General features: G+C 34.1%; 1 protein-coding gene across 1 annotated transcript in view; it reads left to right on the top strand.

Moving 5' to 3' along the window:
• Positions 1 to 11325: 11325 nt before the first annotated feature.
• LOC118198000 (venom allergen 5-like) overlaps positions 11326 to 25227 on the top strand; it is a 28393-nt gene continuing 14491 nt past the window's right edge. Inside the window, exons 1-3 of the mRNA XM_035369584.2 lie at positions 11326 to 11480; positions 14734 to 15014; positions 18477 to 18564. Coding sequence (XP_035225475.1) covers positions 14748 to 15014; positions 18477 to 18564 — 355 coding nt within the window. The 5' untranslated portion in view covers positions 11326 to 11480; positions 14734 to 14747. The remainder of the gene's footprint in view (positions 11481 to 14733; positions 15015 to 18476; positions 18565 to 25227) is intronic.

The following is a 25227-nucleotide window of genomic DNA, read 5'->3' as shown; positions in this document are numbered from 1 at the left end:
TGAAATGATAAAATACTAGATGAATAAAACAAAGTCCAACAGCTTTGCAAGTAAAAACATAGTCCGATATATGTAACTGATCATAAAATAGTAGAATGAACAATTCTTGTAAATAATTAATGAGTAAATAAATATATACACTTATCAGATCAGAGCACTGCGAAGTGAGTTTTAAACGTAAACAGAATAGCAAATTATGCGTTACTATCGACGTGGAATTCAACACACAATTTTCTTTCAAAACTTTAAATATTCCCCATCTTTCGACTGCCACATACACGAAACAAAACTTAAAAAAAATTAACTCAAATTAAATGAAAACATTCATAAATTATAAACTTCACGTCTGAAATCCAACATTCTCCCACAAACAACAGCTTAACCCTCTCTCTTTCTCTCTCTATATATATAATATTAAACAGTACAACTTTTAAAAACAAACACAGTATTTCAAAATTTAATTTAAAAAAAATCTTCTGGCCACACTAAATTCTCACTCTTACAATTTCATGTCTTCATCTTCACACAAATATGCGGAAGTATGTTCTTGCGGAAGTTTTTCTGTCTGGCGTATATTACAGACTGCTGGGCAATATAGGTTACAGTTTCATTATCAAAAAGTATTTCAAAAAACTCTACCGAGGATTTTCCCCTGAGTTTTCTAATGACATCATTTCGCCTTGTCTCTATAACGTCAGAATTTTCATATAGTTTAGAGTAATTAGGTTTCTTCTTTTTCCAATTGGAAGTCAGTACTTCTTTTCTCTTTTTAGCAGGTGGTAAGCCGGTGGTACCTTTTGTTACTTCATTTGCTGAAGATTCAGTTGCATTCACTAAAACATTTTCCTCAAATCCTGCCACGCGGTGAATTTCAACACACCCGGGAACATCAAGTGGTTCTTCATCATCAATTACGTTGTCATCCATGTCCTCATTATCTGAAATCTCATCAACCCGCTCTGGTGGAATTTCAACAATATCTATGGGGCTATTAATCGTCGTTATCGTCAGATGCAAAAAAATCATCAGAATTTACAATTTCTTCTATTTCTTTTAAAGAAAGATATCTTTTACGCGACATTTCCTGGAAAAAAAGAAAGAAAAAGAAAAATAGTTTTTTTTTTTACAATTTTAGTCAGTATCAGCCATGATCCCAAAATGGGGATCGATATATCTAGGTTCATTGTACCCATCCAAATTACAGTAGGAGGATAAATAATATATAAATACATTAATTACTTACCAATGATCAAGGGAAATTCAGTACAACAGAAATAATTGTTCCTAAGTAACTTTTTTGTGCTTTGAAAATAACCGTATTATTTTTCTCGTGAAAAGTAACGAGAGAGCAACAAAAATAAACTCGTGAGCTCAACTAACTGAGTCCACGTCTTTGTTTAAGATTTCTACCCTTAGTTGCAGTTTTCAGGAAAGTATGACCACCCGTAAGGGACCATCCAGGTGCAGAATGACATCACAATGTATACAAATGTAGGCGATCCCTATATGGGGATCATGACAGGGCATGGGTTAGGGTGACTATACGTCCTGAATTTCCCACGACAGTCCCGAATTTGTAGGATTTGTCAAGAATTTTTCAGAAAAACAGTAGTGTGAGAATGTACTATTTTAAATTCATGTATTTTTTTAATAGTGTGTGTAGATTTCAAAATGTGAATACAAGCATAAGTTAACAGATGCGCGCCCTATCGGCCGCATAAACAGGGGATACCCCATCTAGCGATTACCTCAGAAAAATTGTAGTTTCTCATTCCTATATTTCTTTCCCCAGCCCCCCAACACACTCGGAATTTTTTCTCTTTCACTTACAGACAGCACTGCAATTTTTAATTGATATGTAAATTCGATTGGGATTTGAATTTATAATATATACATATACTTTTTAATTATGAACGGTGCATTACATGCGTGTTCAAGGGTGCGTTACAAACATTAGCATGTATTATTACACGGCTTTAAAATCAATTTTTGCTGTCATTTGCTGAAATTTCATTGCAAATATAACCATCTAAAATCATCTTTCTTTTGTCATGTTTAGATCGTAAAATTTTTCTTCCACCGTCATTTAGAATTAGCATAACGGTTAACAATTTTTTAAAATCTGCCGAAATGATGACGTATAATGGACGTTTCCCGTTTGCTAACGATATATATTTTTTATTTATCAACAGTGCATTACATATGTGTTAAGGGCATGTTTTACAGCAGTTTAATTTAATTTATGATAGAGGGCTAGCATAAATGATTTATTCATTTTGTGTATAAGTGTAACGTTGCTTCATATCTGAATATCAGCTTGACGGCGAAATCTTCGTCTTCCAATGCTTCCTGCATGTTTACGCAAAAATCCAGTTGTCGGGCGTAATTCTTCGGCTTTAATTGTTGCAGAAGCTACACATGGTACGGTTTGAAATGCAACCGTTGACTCAAAATCTTCCACACAGTTTTTTGCGGTATCCCGAACATCTGGCCGATTGACAAGACGAACATCTGAACCACAATGCTACAAAATATATGAAAAGAGCTCGATTATCGTATGGGCGTGTGCTGTGCCACCAAAGGGACACATACTGAATATTTGTAGAAGAGTGTATAAACATGGTGAGTTTGCGGTTCTTTTCATATATCTTCAATGTGTGTACGTGAAATACTTTTGAAAATATAACCTTTTCAGAACGAATCAATCATTTATGCTTGTCCTGTATATTTTTACCGTTGATATTTTAGCAATGGGTTAAAAAAAGCGTACATTAAACGAATGCTCACAGGAGGAATACCCGTTTGTTGAAAAAACGTTATCGATGCATGGTGTAATACGTTTCTGTAAACATGTTCTTCAAAGTTTTCAGTAAGCCATGGTGGACGTACAGATATTAAAAGCATAAAAATGTCAAACTCTGTTACTGCATCCACCTCATCATTAACAAATTTCCTCAAACAGGAGAAAATGTGGGATAAGGAAGAAGAATTAGCTGCAATAGAAAGTACTTTTGCATACCATACTATTTGCCACAACCATAGAATTAGCACTGTACGTCCAAGCTACTTCAAGTGGTTATTGAGCCTAAATTTACATAAGCGCGAAACAAGGCCAAGCAATAATGCTAAATGTTTTTATGCCTTACGTTTTAAGAATCCTGCACAATGATTTGGAAAAATGTTTATTGTTTCAGCCTTAACTGAGCGTCCAATCACAAGAAAATAAAACTTTTTTCAGCACCTGTTAGATTTTATTTGATAATGGAGTTAGAGTAAAAGTATTAGAATTTATTTCTTTACCTGATGAAATATCCGATACTGTTAACAACTATTTAACTACTTGTTTAGAAGAAAATAATTTAAAAGAAAAAGTTACTAATCTTTGTGCCAATAATACGAATTCTAACTTTGGAGAAGCTGGCAGACGTGAAGAAAATAATACTTTGTTAAAGTGAAACGAGTCCTTAACCACGCTTTAACTGGAGTCGCATGTGCAAAGCATATTATCCATAACACCATAAGAACATCAGCTGATGTTTTACCAGTTGATATAGAAATGATTAATCCTACAATATACATTAAATCTTGCAGGGTTAGAGGAGAAACATTGGAAAAGTTATGCAACTTTATAGAAACCGATTTTTCAATGATACTAGGGCATTCGCAAAAAAGATAGTTAGCATTACTTCCCGTAACTGAAAGGGTACTCCAAATGTTTTTACCGCTGAAGGCTTATTTTCAAGCTCAAGAAATGTGTTCTAGACTTGTTTCAAAATTCTTCAAATATACAGTGGCATTAGCTTGGCTACATTATATTAACACTCTGCTTCAATACTATCATAAAATCAAACTGCATCTGCTTTTGATGCGACTGCTTCAGCAGATGCTTTGAAAGCTTCAGTATTAGCCAAGACAGAAGCTAACTTTATTTCCAAAAATGTTAAAAAAAAACTCTAAAAAATCTTGAAGAGGATGGAAACGTGTCACAGTACGAAGTTATTGAATTTCGAAAAACTGCAGTTTCATTTTCACAGACTGCTCTTACTTATATGAAGAAATGGACAAAAAAAGTATTACAGGAGATGAAAACACTATGGTGGTTCTGCACGCTGGGCCGGTATTCCAGAGGTCCGTGATTCGATTCCCGGCGAAGGCGTTGCTAATTTTTCATCTTGCCTGCTTTCAAAAATACCTAATGTCTCCGCAGTGACACTCGAACTAAAAGGGTGGTGGATGACGATTTCTCCCCACCGAGGATTTGGCAATTGGGACCTTAAAAAACTCCAGTCGCCCTTTAAAAGGGGAAGTATATAAGGTATTTCTCCCTACTTGACGTGCCTTCATGGTGTAGTGGTTATGCAGGCTGGGCCGGTATTTCAGAGGTCGGCGGCTCGATTCCCGGCAAAGGCAATTGCTCATTTTTTACCTCCCCGGCTTCCCCCCCAAAAAATACCTAATGTCTCTACAATTTAATAGTTAAAAATACTTTTCTTCTTTGCGTACCACCTATTTTTCTCTTGAGTATCACCGGTTGAGAACCCTTGCTCTAAATGATTATAAACTCTACACTGCCGTGTTTTTCTTGCAATTACACGATTAGGTTCATTTCAAGAGATAGAATTTTACTGTTTACGTTTGAAATCGATATAAGATAAGATTTACATAAGTTTATTTGATTTAGAATTTTTTTTATGATTTAAAAATTGCCACCCAGACGGAAAGTGATTAGTGACTCTGTCTACCATACTGAAGGGCGCGGGTTCAGATCTAGGAGAAGGCATGGATGTAAATTGTCTGTCGTTTTCATAGGAGGTAACGATGGCAGCCTCTTAGGCTTCGTCCAGGTGGGGGTATAATAGAGGCATAGTCATAAGGCATAAAATGCGGGAGTTTCGTTCACACCTACAAAACAGCGTCTTAGCCGAAGCCAATTAGAAAAACTAAATTTGCGAATGCGTAGATTGTGTATACAGCTTTCCAGCTCTGTTTCCCCGCTCAATAGGTTTCGCGAATTCCCACTGATTGGTCGACTTTTATATCAAGTCGGCACAAAGTTGGTAACTTCCAATTTTATGCCAAAACCCTTAAACCAGTTTTTGTAACGTAGTAAAGTCACAGCAACAAAGCTCTGCTTAAACCAGTTATGACATTTATACCACAGTCTGAACAGAACCTTAAGCTGCGTTCAGATGGTGGTATAAACGTCATAGATGTTTAGTCATAAGGTATAAAATGCGGGGGTTCCGTTTACACTTGCAATACAGGGCATAAGCGGTGGACAATTAGAAAGCTTAAATTTGCGTATGCTTGGGTTTTATGTCAACAGCTTTTCCGCTCTGTTTTGCCTTTCAGGTTTCGCGCGTTCGCTCTGATTGGTCGATTCTGATATCAAGTCGGCATAAAGTTGGAAACTTGGAACTTTATGCGAACCTTAAACCCTTTTTGTGATGTAGCAAGGTCTGTTTACCTAGCAACGAAGCTCGGCTTAAACCAGTTATGGCATTTATACTTCCGTCTGAACGAAGCCTTAGGTGCCTCCATAATGAAATGACCACCATTTTTATCCTTAGTAGTATCAGGTTCAATGTTTCTTCTAACCTTCTTCGGAAACATACAATGACCTGACTAGGAACAGAGAGCTTACTAAAGCTATGTTCACTAATTGTAGTAAGTAGACAGGATACAGACGAAGGGTATACAAAACCCTTTATTTTTCTTTATATACAATGACTTCCGTACTTCGGAATACAATGACCCTCCACTCGGGGTCTAACGTAAAAGGTATAAAAAAATAAAACTAAACTCTAATTTAACTTTAGAATAACACACGTGGAAGATGGCCTTATAATAACAGGAAGCGTATGTAGCACAGAGACTGTGAACACTACAATACGTTTAATTTATTAAGAGGATTAAAACCTCTGGCCTGGAAGGCAAATAGCAATTGCGTAACTTCTAAGGTAAGCGGCCTGCTTCGAACTCACTGCTTCCTCTCTTTCGCTTGGCAAAAAGGCCACACTTAAATACTTGGCGTTCGCCAGACAAACTTTGCATAAAATCCTTAACGCTTATAATTCTGGCCGGAAGTAGAAAATAAGAAGTGATAGTAAAGATTTAAAATAAAATAAACGTTAGTAAAACTTAAGATCCTTACAGTAGTAGCCAAAGCCTAAAATGTCTAGTATCCGCCATATATTTTTTTAATTAAAAAATGTTAATAAGTATTCATAAAAATTTTCTTTACACATTTATGAAACTTGTATACCATCTTAAAGAATACAGATATGAATAAGACGAAGTAAAAGTAGTTTCATTTTCTACTTTACCCTATTATTGGCTGTTATTTATTTATAATTTTGTATAGAGGTATTGTACCGAGCTAGAAACTTCCTTCGGCTTCTGTATTTTTTTTTTTTTTTTCCATTTTCTGTCTGTATTTCGAGTAATTTTCTCATCAAGGTCATTTAGAAACGAGTCATCCGTAGTAGCTGTCAGAGCACGCGAACTTCTCACGAAATCATAAATATTTCCAGATGTTCCGTAAACAATGCAAATTCTGTGATTCAGAAATCAATAGTTTCAGTTGAAAAACGAGGCAAAATGAGAAAACAAACAGATTGTATACTGCCAAAATATATTCCACGGCATAAACGCACTGACATTTTCTGTTCCGCTTATGACGTCAAGATAATTTTCTGCTGCAATTAATTTCCATTCTACTGAAATATTCAGAAAATATTGTGCAAATATGTGGTTTAAAATCTGATGCAATAGCTTGATCCAGGGCATGCAATGAAAATAGTTATTTTTGATGACAAGATTGCGAAAATTAAAATTTTCATCTACTTTAGAAATTTGGAAAATATAAAATTCACATTTCACTAACTGATAAATAATGCATTTTGGCCTTAAAAGTACTTTACTTTGTTCTAAACTGACAGATGTTACATATATTACCAGTAGCAAACGTGTATTTTTCAAGAATGTTTTTTATTGGTCTCATATTATATTTTTTAATTTAACTCTTTTTTATTTTTTTCATTTCTGTCTAAATTCTTAGGAATTAGAATTGATGTATCATTTTTCTTTTTAAAACAACATTTATTTGCTTTAATTTCTACTTATGTACGACCAAAAGAATCATTTAGATGAACATATTTTACGTTTATTGGAACATTTAACTTGTTTTTCAAGGGTCATAATACTTTCAAATCGAATACTGTGAAGTTCCATCAATTCATCCTCTCTTCACGAGAAATCCTTTTTTTTTTTTAATTTAGTATATCATACTCTGTTATATAACGCATACTCATCAAAGTACCTCCCGATCAAAAATCAGTGCAGTTTTTAAAGAATTATTGTATTTACAGTGCATAACTGGTTTACACATCCATTTATCTGTATAACTGCTTAACATATCTGTTTAAGAGTTGAAAGATATTTTTTTTTTTTTTTTTTTTTTTTATTTTCAGAGAGAGAAAAGCTTGTTTTTCATGTTTTCTGTATTAAAAAAATCTAAATTTCTACAGTGTAATCCGAATTAAAATGTCGTGAATGATAGTTCATCACTTCTTAAATTTGATTCACTGGATCTCAGACCTCTCCCCATTAGCCTTTTCAAAAGGGAAAACTGCAAACAATCATGTATGTAGTGTGCTTTCGTGATTTAAGTGGTCAAGTTAAGGAAAGTAATATGTTTACTAGTCCTTTCTTTCTCTTTCTAATTTAATTCAGAAAAGGAGTTACTTTAAGGATTTGGTCAGCAACATTTAAAACCATCACAAAAACGTAATATTAAATTTCTCAATGAAAGACTCAGGACTAGATTATAAGACGAAACTGCGCTGAAATTGTAGCTTATACATCACAAATTTTTATTGCTTCATGATTTTAAAAACATTGAATAGTCTGATTTAGAATGACTGTAGGAGAGCTGTCTGCTGTAACACTGAGCGCGGCCTTAAATCCTGGAAAATTAATGGATGTTTGTAAATGTAAAGTAAATGTAAAGTTTCTTTGCTGGCATGGGGGCACTTAAAACACGTCGAGTTTCAAATCCCCCGATTTAACGGTAGAAGAGTAAGAGGCCCTCGTTAAATTACGCTTTTAGGTTTAAGTAGTAAGAAAAAATACATTCTCATGCCTGTCATTGCCATTTAAAGGCATTTTAATAGCTTTTGCAGTGCTAATATTCCTAAAATTTAAAAGCATCTTAATCTTGTGATAAAAAGTTTTCAGTCTATTGCGGTGTTTTAATTGACATGTTTAAAACAGTAAAAAACACATAATGTTGTATGTGAATAGCAATCTGACAGAACAGATACAAAAAGAACAAGAAATTTCACTAGCGGAAGATTTCCACCACTCGCACAGGAAGAATCGCTCATACCTGCTCCATTTATATCTATCTTATCTCCACGATTTTGACTATTCACATTGTAAATTTTCTCATTACTTCTAATATATATAGTACCTCTTATGTGGAGTTTAAACTTTTAAACTGAAAAATTCCCCGTTAATATTTTTATTAATTTTATGAATACAGTTCCTTTCAAATATTTTTTTATTTCTTAAAAGTCAGTATTATGCTATTAAGCCTCTTAAAACTTTGCCGATCAAAGGAAAAATGCTAATTTCCAGTGATATGATTTTTCCGCTGTAAAGTCTTAATTTTTTAGTTGAATATTTTACTGTAAACGAACGAATTATGTAAACGCTTAATTCAAGGATAATCACACTGTGTAATTTTATTTTTATACGTTTAATATTTTTAACATTATTTTCGGAAGTCAAAAGTGTCCGATTACATTTGGAAGACATTTCGTAAAGCTAACCATAGTACCTCTTGGAAAAAAGTAAACATTAATATTTCAGTTTGTTCACTGCTTTAAAAAATCGCCTGTAGTTGCGTTATTATATGGTAAATTTGGAAGCTCTTGGTGGGAATTCTAAAAGGTATGGTGCTACTTTGGTAGACGGTTGCACGGATTTTTGGCGATTTACTCTGGCGCAATTATTGGCGCGGTTTTTACAATCCTCAGCCATCTTGAAAAAATGCTGTTTTTACGCATTTAATGCATAGTATTCGAAACTTTAAAAACATAAATATTGTTAAAAATAGTGGATTAATTTTTTGTTGAAAACGTTGTTTTGTAAGACGGCAGACAAATGTAAATAAATACATTTACTGCGAGTATAAAATACTAAAGTAAGGTTAAACTATTACTTTCTTATAGCAAAGAAATAGAATAAAAATACCGCTATAAAACATTGTGGCAACGTTTAATTGGATTAAAATATTACTTTAATTGAATATCGAATTAAAAACCATCATACCAACGTTTAAAAGAATGAAAATATTACTTAAATTCAAATACTTTAAAATGAATAAATAAGAACGCTTCGTACACTAGAGCTAAAATGACAGCAATTAGAAGTTTACTGTCGGTAAAAAAGGAGGAATGTCTAATTCTTATTTTACCGTGACTACAATACCATATACGGCCGTCCCCAGAATCGGCTGTTTTAACGATCTTCATCTATGATCCATATTTCTCGCATTTCCTTGAAGAAGCAATTAGTGAGGTTTCATCCAAAAATTTAAAATAAGTTTCCTCTGACTCTTGTAACAATTTAGAAATAAATCTTTGAGTAGGAAAACCAGGTTGGCCAAAATAAGGTCTCAAAGGACGAATTTTTGATTCCGATACCAATAATTCTTGGTACTTATCAATAACAACATTTGAAAAGAACATATCCGTTCGCTATGAAATCTAAGGAATTCGAAGAGATGAATAATAAAATTTAAAAATAGCGCGGTAATGCACAAATATTCAGTAACAAATAAGGGAGCTGATGAGATCACGCATAGAATTAAAATTATTTAAATAATCATACATAATAAAATAATTTTTAAAAATGCATAATTAAATTATAATTTAATATTTAGCAGTCATTAATAATAAATTTATAGGTATTAAAATCAATAACTTTTAAAGTAAAGTGACGTCATTGATTACATCATCCACAACATAAAATTATATAAAATATCATAATAAAATTTTTATTTCAAATAAAAATGCAAAATTAAATTCATTTTTAATATTAAGAAGCCATAAATAATATTTAAAACACGGAATTTATGCATAATAAAACGCATTTTTTGAAAAATAAAATGACAAGAAAGTATCGGTTACCATAAGTAACTCGTCCAGCAATAAGTTTACCATACGTCTTATCGCTCGCCAAAAAAGATCTCGCCAAAAATCCGTGCAACCGTCTACCAAAGTAGCACCAAAGGTATGCCCAGAGCATACTATTGCAGAGCCGGCAAGTGATATTAGTACCGTAGAGGGCTTTCGCGAAAAATTGACTATACTATATCTTTTTCGGTGTTTGCTCTTTTGATCTTAAATTAGTTATGCTGGTATTGAATTCTTTGACTTTAAATTAACTGTGCGAACATGCTAACCACTTACTCTACAAGAGCAAGCTGGGGAGAAGCGATAATTCTTTCCATTCTCCCCCACTTAAACGGCGAGTTGGGAGAGTGACGAGACACATTTAATCACAATTAAAATGGTAATGAATTACTGCTCATTCAAATCACGTTCCTTGACTTCGTAGCTGGACATGTAGCCATATTCACCATGAAAGCTCACACGGGGGAATGCGATAATTCTTTATGCTACTAATTAAAAATATCGGAATCGATTTTGGGGAGAAAATTATGGTACTAAATTACCTTCAGATCGCAGCTAAAAAGTCAGTTAAGAACTTATGAAAAGTTATCGAAAATTCATAAATAGAATCAGACTAAGCCTTATGTAAACTTAGCCATTTGTGGAATGCTAAACAGGTTGGATGATAGGTTTCTTTGAGGTGTACCCATGTAAAAAATAAATAGGAGCCAGATTTTCTCTCAAAATTAGCGATTGAACTCCTGCCTTTTAAAGCAAGCAATGATCGAATACTTTGTGATTATTAAATATTCAACTTAATTAAAATCGTATTTCAAGTTACATAAAAATTAAGAAAACAGTAAGAGAATTTTACATATATTCCTTTCCATCAGTTACAGCTGCTTTCCGACACATGCATATTCCTTATTTTTGACATTACAGTGTTATGATCTTAACAAGCGAAACAGAAAAAAAAAATATTTGAAAATACACTGTGTTGTAGATAAAAATAAAATATTAATTGACTAGTAAGGCTGATATCATGATAGCAGATGTGAGCTGCTAGGAATTTAAATTAAAGAAAATATCAGGTACTTCTGTTGTGAAAAGTTCAACCATATAACATCAAAGTTTTTGACGTGAAGTCAGGATATTTTGACATGAAGTAATCACTTCTTCGATATAAAAGAAACCGTAAAATCGTTATATATGATACGCGAGAGAACGGAGACGTTTGAGAAACTCTGTTCTCTACTCGATGAGAAATTACTATTGAGATCAGCTACCTTTGTGTTTTAAGTAAGTGCTCTTAATTTTCATAAATCTTTATTTGAAGTTCATTTTATTTAATGCTTTAAAATAAAATGTGTTTAAAAATAAAAATATAGTTCTTGGCATGAAACTTGTGATATTAATTCAAATTTACCCGGTAAATTATTCAAAATTACCTGCGTAATCATTTAAAGTAGCCTGTATTAACGGGCTGCTTTAAATGATTCATCAATTTTGAAAACACTGTATTCTTAGAAACATAGTTAACTTCGATTAAACCGGGTAATACCCAGACACGACGTTTACGGTAACGCAAAAAACAATTAACTGTTAAGCAATTAAAAACACTTAAAAATAGAGGAAAAAGGACTAAATTATGTTATAATTGACAGAAAAACACTATTTCCTGGTATTACAATAATAAATGAAAATAATACACTTAATAATACATAAATAATTAATAATATAATGCGAATAATACAATATAAATTAAATAAAATTAAAATAATACTTGAAAAAATCTGAAAGCTTTCAGATTACGCCTAAAGAGGCCTTTTTTAACGTTTTGTGTGTTACCTTCATTTATTAAATATAATATTCTTCGCACGTAAACCATGAAATTCAATTCACCAGCATTATCGGGCTATAGTATTCGGTGGCAATAATTTAGAAAGTGATTCGTCGTTTATAGCGAATCAACGCAAAATGCCAAAGCGAAATTAATATCCCTTCTGGGCTAACAATCTTTGGGCTAACAATCAAATAAGTAAAAAAAAATTAAAAAATTATTAACAAAAAAAAAAAATCTGAAAAACAATCTGGGCTCAGATTTTAAATTATGTCGAAAGGGGCATTTTTTTTAACATTTTGTGTGTTATATTTATTTATTAAATATCACATTCTTTGCACTTAAACCATAAAATTCAGTTCAACAGCAATATCGCAAACTAGTTTTAAAACGAGCATATCCTTAGAATTTCCGATACACAATCTCGCGCGCTGGAGATAAAAATATTTTTTCTGTACATCGCTGCCATTGCTCGCTTTGAAACCCTTGAGTTTGTTCGTCAAAAATTCGTTAAAGTTTTACAAAATATGAATCGATAATAAAACAAATTTCAAATTTAGGCTTCCACATGCCCATATTCTTAGGAGGTTTACGTCATTCAAAATTCCATGGCTCTATGTGCCGTTGTTTTATCACTATGCGAGAAATATACATACATTTATGCAAATTTTTCATTATTTTATTTCTTCAAATATAATGCAGGACATTTGGTGGCAAAAGTTTGAAAAGTGAAATGGGCATTTATAGTGAACCAACGCAAAATCGCAAAACGAAAACAACAGACCTTCAGGGACAAAGCTTCTTTGGACTAATAATAATAATTAAATGAATAATTACAAAATTACAAAACAATTAATTACAAAATCATTAATTAATCACAAAAATAGAAAAACAATTAAATGAATAGTAATAATTAAATAAGTAATACAATTAAATAAATACGATTAAAATAATTCAGCTTCCTGGTATTCCGAAGCAGATTTTCTGAAGAATAAGTTAATCAAAAAGAATGTATATAGTAAATAACAGGAGAATTATTATGATTAGAAATGAAGAAATTTATTTGTAAAGTAGAATTAAAATACAATATTTATAATTTGAACTTGAATAAAATCGCAAAATTTAAACTCATGCAGAAGGTATAGCGGTTTGATTTCTTTAATTATGGCAAAGAGATTAAGAGCTATCTGCCTATGGGAGAGAGGGATGTCTTCGTTAAGGATTTCCTAAGCACAGGGTATAGCGAAACTTTTAGTTGAATAGCTCTTCAACGGGTGTAGCTAGTCACATAAAATTGTACGCGCTTGCGCAGGGACCCAAAAGAAACTTATTAGTTAGTTTCGTGACCTAGTTAGTTTCGAAGAATATTTTGCTTTGCTGCATTCAGGAAATGGTACCTATAAAAACAGGTCAAAGCATTCTTCATGCAAGTTGTATGCCTTAATTGTTAAGTTTGAATGAACAGGTTCAGTTGCTGATGACTAAGTGGCCATGAAGACCAAATAAAAGACAGCAAGGATGACCAAAAACATCCCCGCTGTTAAAATAATAATAGAGAAAGAACCATCAGCACCAACTCGACATTTGGACCAACAACTTGACGTCAGTGCAGCTACCGCATGGAGAATAACCTGCATAGATCTTGACATTTTCCTTTAAAAATCCCTTTAGGACAACCTCTCTAATTGAATGAGAAATATATCTCTAATGAAATTCGAGAAAATAAGTTTAAATGAAATGCAGCAAAAAATGTGTATAATTTATTAGGCCGTATAAAGATGCCATGTGGTGCCCAGATCAAATTTTTTATATTAAAATGAACTAAAATTTAGTATATAATTTTGAGACTGTCTTAATAGAGAGTGAAATGTTTATAATGAGCAGTATATGTCATCATACACTATAGGAAGCACCACATATTCATCAATATGTTCATTAAAATCAACATATTGATGAATGTATTCTGTGTACTGTAGTTTATGATATATGCCCCTAACGTGTATGATAAATTTAGTAATTTGATTAGAGATTTTTCCAGTCATACATTTTCCTTTAGCAAATCCACATAAGTGGACTCGAATCATAAATACTTCACTTCATGAACAAATCAACTAAAAAAAGGCTTGAATGACGAACAATTTCTTGAGTTACAATTTCTTGATTACTAATCGGAAACGTATGATTTTCAAAAATGTTTTGAGGTAATGTATTAGACAAATAAATACTCAGGACCTTTTGGAAAAAATATTTTAATATTTCCCATTGCTTGATTCTTATTAACAAAACTTGACAGCAAATGACATGAGGATCATGAATCTGGCTTCCAAGAAGTAATTGCCAGATTGAGTTTCATATAGAGCCTTTGAGCACTTTGTTAGGATCTTTTTGTTTCTCTATGATATTGTGTCTTTACATAAACCCATGTGTTATTAAATTAACAATTAATCTATTGGAGAATTTGCTGAAGAACCATAAATTATGAGCTCAACTAGAAAGAATTGCTGCGCATTTTATTGCTGTCAGAAGCAGAAGTAAAAGACGGCTGTGCAGGAATGTCTTCTGAAGAAGAGGAACAATATATATATATATATATATATATATATATATATATTGAATTAAAAAAAATTATTAAATTTTATTTTTAGGATTAAAAAATACTTTTGTTTAATAATGAGGGAAATCGCTAACAAAAACTTCCTTTATTTCTTACAGATTTAGAAATTAAAATGGTCAATCATGTGATTAGAATCGCGTTACTCTTCGTACTACTCCTTGAACTGTCAGAGTGTGCAAAATGTCCGTATGCAAAATTCACCCCAAACCACAGTTTCTGCAAAGATCCAAATCCTAAGTGCACTATCTTGGAACGAGGATTGAAACCAGATGACAAAAAGCGCCTTCTAGACTTACACAACATGTACAGAGAGAAAGTTGCATCAGGTAAAGAGACTCAAGCCGGAAAATTACCATCAGCAACAAATATGTTTGAAATGGTAAGACAGAATAAAAGTGGTAAATATAAGAACAAATTGAAAAGTTTTGAAATTATCTTTATTTCTCATTTCTACTAGTAGTCATGGCAATACTATAAGTAGAAACATTGCATAGGCATAGGCAGACGGTGAATATTGAAGATGATAGTTTTTAAAACGAAATAACGCTTACAAATGGTTATAATGATGATGATATATGATGATATAATGGTGATGGTATGATATACAAATAGTTATAATGATGGCTTACAATGGTTTTCAAGATGAAGTAAACATCTTGAAATTCATTTCTCCTATACATGATTTAATATTCTCCTCCACGAAGAAATGCATATATTTTAAAAAATTAGAATTTGATATAGTGTTACGTTATTTTCTTCCTTCACGTTCGTATGGAGTTCGTAGATTTGGAGTGAATAACGACTACACTCGATGAAGTATCGAAACACACTTTATTTAGCCAATATTAATCATGACAGCTCCAAAGTCACGTTTTACAGTCGTTGAAGATCTACCATACACTCTCTGGAACAATCAGCGACAAAGCCTTCAGGTTATCAGGCTATAATGGTGGAGACAGCTTCACTGCAAAACACCAGAGTACAGCTCCCGACTCTGCTTGGTCGTTCTCGGAACTCCACGTACTCTCGAGACTCTCCACTCTATAACTCGCGATGCACTCGACGACACAGAGAGCACAGCTCCCGACCCTTTGGTTCAGTCGTTCCCGGACCTCATGACACTCTCTCGATGATGCACTAACCATGATACACTAAGAAACTGTTTTGATGCACTCGACGACCCACTCGGCACTCGCTGCCCGGCTGTCAGCTCGATCGACTCCGCACGAACTAATTAACTCGAGGTTAACTACATCGCACTGACTCTCCGCGTACCAGCAGGGTTTATATAGCTTTCGACGAACATTCTGGGTTAACTGGCAAGAATTCGTACCAGAAGGTTCTCCATCCTTCCATAGTATATCGCCAATTTTGTCGCCAAATGGGTGATTTCTGGCCAAATGTGGCGACACTGCGGTCCTTTGCCATTTTATGGCAACCCTAAACCTGCTTTGCGGAGAAGCTATCTTACCGCGCCTGAACATTTCGTAGCAATATTAAAAGTAGTGAAGTAATTATCACTGATTTGCATGCGTCTTTGGAGCATTACATTTGAAAATGTGCTACCTCAAACATAATGTAGCACGGTTCTTGGAAGTTCTTATTTTTCGCTTTCATTTAAGGTGTAAAATTCTCAAAATATTTTAGCCTCAATTGTTCTTTAAAGCTCTGTGTGGCCATATCTCAAGATAGCACCGAATTACAAGCAAATTGGCCGCCCAGACGGTAGAGTGGTTAGGTAGCCGATTGTGATACCAAAGAGTCCGGGTTCCAATCCCACAGAAGGCATGAGTGCAAATGGTCTGTCCCAACAAAGGAGGTAACGGTGGCCGCCTGTTAGGTGATTCCATAATAAAATGACCAACATTTCTGGCCTTAGCAGTGGAAAAGCCTAAAAATGGTTAGTGCCCACAAATATTCAAATTTTAACTAATTAAAAATATTCAAATTGAAAAAACTTAATGATTAGGTGTTACAACATTAGGGTTGTACTTAAACGTAGTCTGAACTCAAAGTTTAAGAGGCGGATCATCTTAGAAACACCTTTTAATATACAGGGTGATCTTTTTTAAAGTGACAGTGTTTGGAGAGCCCTGTAGTGCGATCTAATATCTGAAATGGCACCAAACTTGGTATTTAGACTAATCAAGACATGGGGAAAATGATTCCGTGAAAAACACTTTTAGTTCCAAAAATCGAAACTAGGGCATTTTGGGGCGCTGCTGTAGCTTACAAGTAGCCTCTGCTGTAGCCTCTCACGTTACCGAAACGTGCGTTACTGGTGAAGCTGTATTACATGAATAAATGTAATGCATCCGCTGCTCTTCGGGAATTTCGAATCAGAAAAAAAACTACGAAAGGTACCTTTATCGCTGAATGGTCTTAAGAAAATGATTAAGAAGTTCGAGAAAACGGGGTCACTGACCATTCGCGCTGGAAGAGGACGTAAACCAGTATCAGAAGATGTAGTAACTGACGTGGCAACTGCAATTGTCGAAGGATCGCAGGGAACCATTGCTAGTACTAGCAGCGCCCGAGGTGTAGCTCGACAATTGGACACGAATTATTCCACGGTATGGAGAATTTTGCGGCGCGTTATTGGATTTTATCCCTATAAAATCAGCCGCTTGCACGTACTGAAACCAAGTGATTATGATAAGCGAGTGACATTCGCTCTATCGTTTCTTGCCAGGGTAGAAATTGATGATGCTTTCCCATGGCACATTCTGTGGGGAGATGAGTGCCATTTTTATCTCAATGGGTCCGTAAACACACAAAATAGCCGAATTTGGGCTTCTGAGCAGCCCCACGCCGTGCACGAAATCTTATTAAATTCCCCAAAAGTCTTTGGTGTGGTTTCACAGCCGAATTCGTAACTGGGGCATTCTTTTTTGAGACCATCACTTCGACAGGACCCCAAACATACACCATAAATGCAGAAAGGTACCACGAAATGCTGCAAACGTTTGTTATTCCACAACTTCAGCAAAGAAACCGTCTCCAACAGACAATCTTTATGCAGGATGGTGCTCCGCCACACATTAGTAATAAGGTAAAGCAGCTGTTGCGCCAAAACTTCACTGATGATAGAGTCATAAGTCGCAGTTTTCCAGTTGCATGGCCGCCTCGTTCCCCTGACCTCACGCCATGCGATTTTTGACTATGGGGTTATTTAAAATCTCAAGTTTAAAAAAGATCACCCTGTATATATCGTCGTCGTTTTTGGAATAAGCATTAACGCAGAGAAGAAAGGCTGAAATGGGAACCCCTCTTATCGATCCCATGGACAAAGGATGAAACAGGACTATTCAAAAAAGATACCTAATCTGGGAAAATGAAATGGATCAAAACAAAACAGTAATGAGATGCAAGTCATGCATAATAAAAATTTCTGTGATCCCAGTTTTGGAAGCAAATGTCAATTTTAGAAAAACAAAACCGAAGCCTAAACTTTTGTTTCAAAAAGAATAAGTTTAAAAATTAATAGCAATATGCGTATTCTCATTACAGCAACAAATAATGTGTTACAATTAGGCATGCAAATGATTCATCTTAAAAAAGTAATACATTGTCATACAACAGGCTACAGTAATTGTGTGAAGAAGTATTTAAACAATCATTTTCAGAAAGTACTGATTTTTGTTTGAAGAAAAACGTTCTTACGTTTTGTAAAACTGATTTTAGAAAATGAGCTGCTTGCTTTAGCAATTTGATTTATTTATAACCATGATATTTGTAAATGTGAAAATAAATTTCAGGAAAATGTAAAGCGTTTATATGTATTCTAAATTTATTTTCGTAAAAATAGTGTTCGTTTAGCTGACTATAGAAATATTTCTAGGCTTGGGACGACGAACTTGCTTCAATTGCTCAGAAATGGGCTGAACAGTGTATCTATGACCATGACTGTGATGAATGCAGACAAGTCGGTGAGTAAATTTTGCAAAACTTTGTTTTTGGTTATAATGACTCAAAAGTATTTGGCCGTATTGTAAGAGGAACAGTAATTTTATTGCTATTTTACTATAATAAGTGTTTTAGAATTTGCTGGGTGGTAGTAAGAAATTTCATGAAAACGTTTTAATCTAAAATTTATATTAACCGCTTCACAAAATATTCTTCACAAAATAAATCTAGCGTAAAACTAACAGCTCTAATCAGTGGACTTACATTAACAGTTTATAAACAGGAAACTGTTTCATATTAATTAGATATGAAGTATAAATAAGGATAAATTACACACAACTACATAAGCATATTCTATGCACACTCTGCACACACATACGCACACAAAAACGGAGGCGGCAGTTCTATATCTCCCTCTCTATTGGACTGAGTGAAGAAACATAATTTGAGCTTATCTTGTCTCGAAAGAGAAGCTTAGGATATATATTAGATTTATATATAGCATTATTCTGACCTAGGCAAAGCAACAGTGGACTTCTTCTGAAATTGCATATAGACCTTTTTCCATATTTCGATCCAACGACTCAGATTATGCGCAAATATGAAATTTTGTAAAATTTGGAGAGAAATTTACAGATAAATTTAAAAATTTATCTTTTCGCACTTTTTTCAGTTTGCGTCTAGAATCATTTCCCTTAGCGAAATTCTTAATTGATGGTAGCCTATTTTTTTTTTTTTTCCTCTTTCATTGTACGCGAGCAGAAAAAATGTGCACTGTTAATTCTTTCAAATAATTTTAAGAAAGTGCATAAACTACATTGGGCTTTATTTTCGCTTAGAACAAATATTCCCAATTTCAAAACGCGCCTATATAATGAAATCACGTATGCCTTGGGAAATGTTCAATAAAAACCTGTAATTTTTTGAAAGGTATGCCTATAAATACATTTACTTAAGATGATGATATAAATTTTACAGGTTATATAAATTATACCAAATTCAATTAACACTGAGCAGCTAAAATTTTAGAAGCTAATTTTGAGTCGTAGAATCCAAATTTGAAAAAAAAAAAATCGTCTTATATCAAATTCCGATCTTATACCAAAATTATAGCATTACTATAAATTTTGTCAATTGTCCCAGTAGAAATGGAGATACAGAACTGTCACTTTTGTGTGTGTGTGTGCGTGCGTGCGGAGTTCGCGTTTTGATACTGAAGTAGGAAATGTTAATTGTAATCGCATTTTATAAACGAATTACGTTCTGGCAGTGTTTATAGGCTTTTGCCAGAAAGATTTCTATTTAAATGGAAAATGTCTTGTGTAGTGTATCGTGTCTCCATACTAGAACCTATTTTTTAAGTTAAATCATATTCTAATGTTTTTAATTTCAACTTTTTGCACTTGGTTGTCCTTCTTGTGGAAACATCGTAAGTCTCCCATTCAGATGACCTTCTGAAGAAGTTAGTTTAGTTGATTATGGAAAAGCCCATTAGGGCTGTCTGCCTATAACTTATCCGTGTTTCCAAGCACGTTAATGTTGAGAACAGTACATTTGGTTATGTAAATTAAATCAAAATTTAAAATAAAAGGAACAGACTGTAAATAACGGAAGAATAAATATAATTCAAAATGAAGAATTTAAGCTATAAATGATATTACTGAATAATATTCATAGCAGTACCTTAACAATGTCATTGAAATCAAAATTGAGCAAAAATGTCAGAACATTCTATTTTTTATTATTTAATGTTTATATCTTCCGGATTGAGTACAGTTAAATCACGTCGTATTAGGGATAAAAACAGCTCATAAATACCCTTTTATCCATTAAAATTGCTGCACCAGGACGGAAAGCAAACAGCGGAATCTTTTACAGCATAACGGAATGAAGATATGTTTAAATTTTCAAGTGGTTTCGCGTACACAGCATGCAGAGTTTGTTAGTATACAGACCTGTCACCTCTGGCAGCAATAGCATGTGAACCCGGCAGGGCATCGAGTCAAACAGACGATTGGATAACACTTTTTGTTGTTTGAATATGGCAAAGCATACGAGGGCTATCTGTCTGTTTGAATGACAGATACGGGTACTGTATTCAATGTGGCTTCAACTCTTTGCCACTGTTCTTAGTCGTAGTGGCTCAAAAGTGGTGGGGTGCCAGTCTCTCGGAAACTCATGATCGGATGTTCTCAATAGATAGGAAATCTGGAAAAAACATGCTGCCCAGGCCAACAATCCAACATCTTCTGTATATATTTCATAATAATCGTTCATTAATTGGGGCTTCACTTACAGCTTTTTGTAGAATTGTCTCTTCTGCCCTAGAGCGATTACAATAACACATGTGATCGTGCATTATCTTGTTGAAAGATGGTGTCATTCAGGTCTCAAAGACAGGGCATAACCAAAGGCCTTAATATGTCAGAAATTTAATGGAAACTGTTCGTATTACCAGCTACACGAACAAGATATGACTGGGATGTATAAAAATGTCACCCAATATAAACAAGTAAGGTGCCTGACTCCGTATGATGATGGCGAACGCAAGCTGGCAACGTTTGCTCTTTTCGGTGCCTCCATACATGACTACATATCCATCATGATGCTGTAAGCAGAATATATTCATCCAAAGAGGCGACGTGGTGGAACTTCTGTCTCCAGTGTCGTCGTTCGTTTCACCACTGTAGATGCTCCTTTTCTGCTGCAACGTCAAGGAAAGCCGCAACAAAGGCCGCCGAGAGGACAACCCATGGTGCTGCTTGCACGTAACCAAAGTTCCTGACTCAAAGTACGTGATGTGGCTGTACGATCTCTCAAGGCCGTGAGGAAAACATGTCTGCCTTCTCGGACGTTAGATGCCCTGGGCCGCTGAGATCCTGCATGGTGTTCAGTATGGCCCTTCAGGATTCATCGATTATATATTCGCCTGACGATCATGCGGTCCATACCAATACAGAAATCAAGGTCGCTGAACGATAAGCAGCATCCCGACAGGCCACGACCCACTTGTTTGTAGGAGTTTCTGTTTCTTACAAGAAGTATAACACCACCTCTACACAAAACAACTGATGTTCAAATGCGATTTCCAAATGAGATGCCCGATGTGCTGTCTTCCCATTTATATACAATGTAGAGGGTGTTACTCTTACCTGCTTTATGCGCATGCACTGGAATGTTAATCAATTGCATCTTCCAGCATGCAGTACCACCTTTCTTCAAAATTTGGCGTTTGTTGAAAGCCGCCTTCATGGTGTCGTAATTTTAATGTCTATGACATAATCAGTTTTCACTGCTGTTATCACATGAATTTTTCTCTTTTACAAGAAATCAGTTTTCTTTAACGCTGAAAATTTATGCTAATAGTGGGTTCATTTTTCGATACCAAACTAATTTAACAGTTTTAAATATGGTCTGGCTAATCGCAATGCTGTTAATCCGCGTCCCGTTAATCGATTATTGTCTGTGTGTATGCTAATGCATGAGTACTGTTATCGAAATTTGTATGAAAAATTACAGTAGAATTTATAGTAAAACTTGTTTATTCTTAGATGTGTGTGTGAGTCTTATTACGGGCTGAAACTGATCCGTTTCATGGTGTTTTGACCCGCTTTATTTTCTGCAGCTTTAATACGAACGAATAATATCAATACTTTAATATTGATGTTAATGTATAATTTTAATGTTTCACAAACTTCTGAACATTATAATCTCTATTTAACGCGCAAACATTTAAATTCATCAGATTTCAAGAAACCAGGAAGAAGTAATCATTACTTTAGTCATAATACGAGTATTAATTTCAATAAAAAGCACTCATTTCATATTTTCCTCAAAACGAGGGGGGAAAAACTGTTTTATGACAAATTCATTTTAATCTTTAATCGTATCATTATTGAAGAGGTTTCTAGGGTCCAATTTGTGGTAATGAAGTAAAATATTTGTCGAAGCTCTAACTTTTTTAATGAATACTGATGATAATGAAGCAATCAGAATAATGCTGGAGGTACTGAAAATAAATCAGAATAATGCTAGGGGTACTGAAGCAATCAGAAATAAGAATAAGAAGCAATAAAAAGCATAAATTGCATAAATATGCAGGGCTAGTTTCGAAAGTTTGAATAGAACATTTTTCTTCAGATGTAAAACTGTAAATGGCGAAAAAGAAGCCTTTGCTTACTCGATAGCACAATCAGAGGATTATTTATTGAAAAAAAGTGGCAACAACTATGAAATAAATTCCTTAAAAACTGAAGGTAGGGAAAGACGGCTCAGAGTTGAGATCATTAATTAGAACTGAAAGATTTGTTATGAATGTGAAACGTTTCTAGAAAATCTACTTCGCCAACGGAGATGTTCAAAATACGTGCGCAAGTTGCTGAAATTATATAGAGTTTATAAATGAAATCAAACTGAATTCTGGCTTATTTTAAGACAATTTAAGGTTGCCTTAAACCCTGCCTAATTTTCAAAACATGTTACCATACTTAAATTGCCTTCAGCTGGAAAATGAGTAATACCGTTGCAACCGCATTAACTCGCATTATCCATTACTTATGTTCTTAATATTTAAAAAACATAATTACTTCTAGGATGTTGGAAATCAATTTAAATGTGTAGAATTCCTAGTTTTTAGATTTTTTTCAAAAGTATACGTAAGATTTCATTTGAATTTTGGTTCTCCTACTCCCCTCAGAACAGCTCACTTTTATACACTGAAGTGAGTGAACAGCTTCACTTTTATACACTGAGATATCGAAGCCGATAACTCAAGTCTAACAACTTCATTAAGTAATAGTTCACGGCTGGATAATTTTCTCGAACGTTGTATTATCGGAACTTCAGTATTGAAGATACGATCTAAGTTATGCTGGAGCTTCAAACCATTTAGCCTGACTGGACATAATACTTATATTTTTGCATATAACACATGAAATAAGCGAAGTATTGTAATCGCGAAAAATTTCGGGTATCATATTTCAACGAAAATATTCATTTTGGCCACTATCGAACCTATTTGGATGACGTTTTTACATGACATCTTTACATACCGACAGAATAAAGGACTTTTTTTTCCCAAAACAGGTTGAAAACCGATTCAAAAGATATTTTTTCGTATCATCTGTTCGTATGTATGTATTTCGCATAATTCTAAAAACTAGTAGCCTCAGAGCTTTGAAATTTTATACATGGGACTGCTATAATATGTATCTGTGCACCTCCCTTTTTCGTTGCAACCGTCTGCAGTAAAAGTAAATATATATATATGAAATGTAATTTCTCATGCATTATTTGTGTTGTGCAGCCGGGCCAACAGGAATGAGACAAATTTTGGAATATAAAGTGATACATTTATTTCAGCATCCATCTCACAAACGTTCCTCCTGTACCTCGAGGAGAAGTCCTATTTATAGATATGTGTGCGTCATGTTGCTCATCCAATCGGCGATATTAATTGAAATCACGTGGTGACGTTATCTTCTCATCAGGTGTGTTCTTAAGGACTTTATGACAGATTTATGAGTTTGGCGATTTGGCGGGCGTCAACAGGTTAATATAATTTATAATAAAGAAAGGATTTCGCCAAAATTTAGGAACAGGGATGCAATTTAGGTAGAGAATCGCCAACACATTATTAAGGAATATGATTACAATTGAATTTAATCAATTGATTTGAAAATATCATTACAGATATATATGTACAGACTCCTCTGTTACCGGCTTGATGAGTTCAGTTTTTTTTTATTCTTATATGCTGGTAAATTGTGCATTTTTTGCTTAAAAAGTGATTGAAGCTAGAATTTTTGGGTGAATTATTATAATTGAAATGCATTGAAATGGTTCATCGGCTAATTCTGGATACAGAAAAGCTTGGATTTTTGTAGAAGAGAGATTTCAATTGATTTCAATGTTCCTTTTCCCTGATGAAGGGGCATTGAAGTTGATTGAATTCCTCTTCTGTTATGTTCTTTAAATTTCAATAAAAAAATTTGAATTGGGGTATAGCTTTTTTAAAAGTTTTGGTTTTAAGATTTATTTAATTCTTTGTTGCATTTATAGGCTTATTTGAAATTTATTAATTATGAATTTCAAAATTTTTGGTCTTTGTGAAACATTAGTTCTACATTTCTTACTTTATATCTTCAATGATAATTTTCAGCAGCTTAAAGCGCGAAAATACTAGGCATATTTACATTTTGCTTTTAAAAAAAGTGTTTTGTAATTATATAGATATATACATACGTACTCTGTTAGGCGGCTCGGTGAGCCTAGTATTTTAATTTTATATATTGGTAAATTGTGCTTTTTTGCTTTAAAAGTGATTGAATTATATTGTTCTTATGTTAAGGTTCTTATGCCTTTAGTTAATCTGCATGCAATAGTTGTAGAATTATCAAAAATTTAAAAGTTGTTCAAGTGCTACTAAATCTAATGAAGCTACTAAGCCATTTGTGTGTGTGATTATGGCAAAGGCTCGAGGGCTATCTGCCTAAGGGGAGGAATGCCTTCGTGGAGGACTTTCTAAGGGGCACTGGCTCGTATACATGTTACACATGGGGAAAACCACGAAAACGCCCATGCAGCCAGCCCGTTCGCGGGATTCGAAACTCGGACCGAACAACCAGTGTTCAGCGACTTTACCGCTCGGCCGCTGGTGGGCCCTAAGCCATTTGTTTACATTTGAA

The sequence above is a fragment of the Stegodyphus dumicola genome, chromosome 1 (assembly GCF_044657685.1).
Source record: "Stegodyphus dumicola isolate Sdum_Otavi_A_Nest chromosome 1, ASM4465768v1".
NCBI lineage: Eukaryota > Metazoa > Arthropoda > Arachnida > Araneae > Eresidae > Stegodyphus > Stegodyphus dumicola.
The sequence above is the reverse complement of the archived record's forward strand: the minus strand, read 5'-3'. Positions and strand labels throughout refer to the sequence as shown.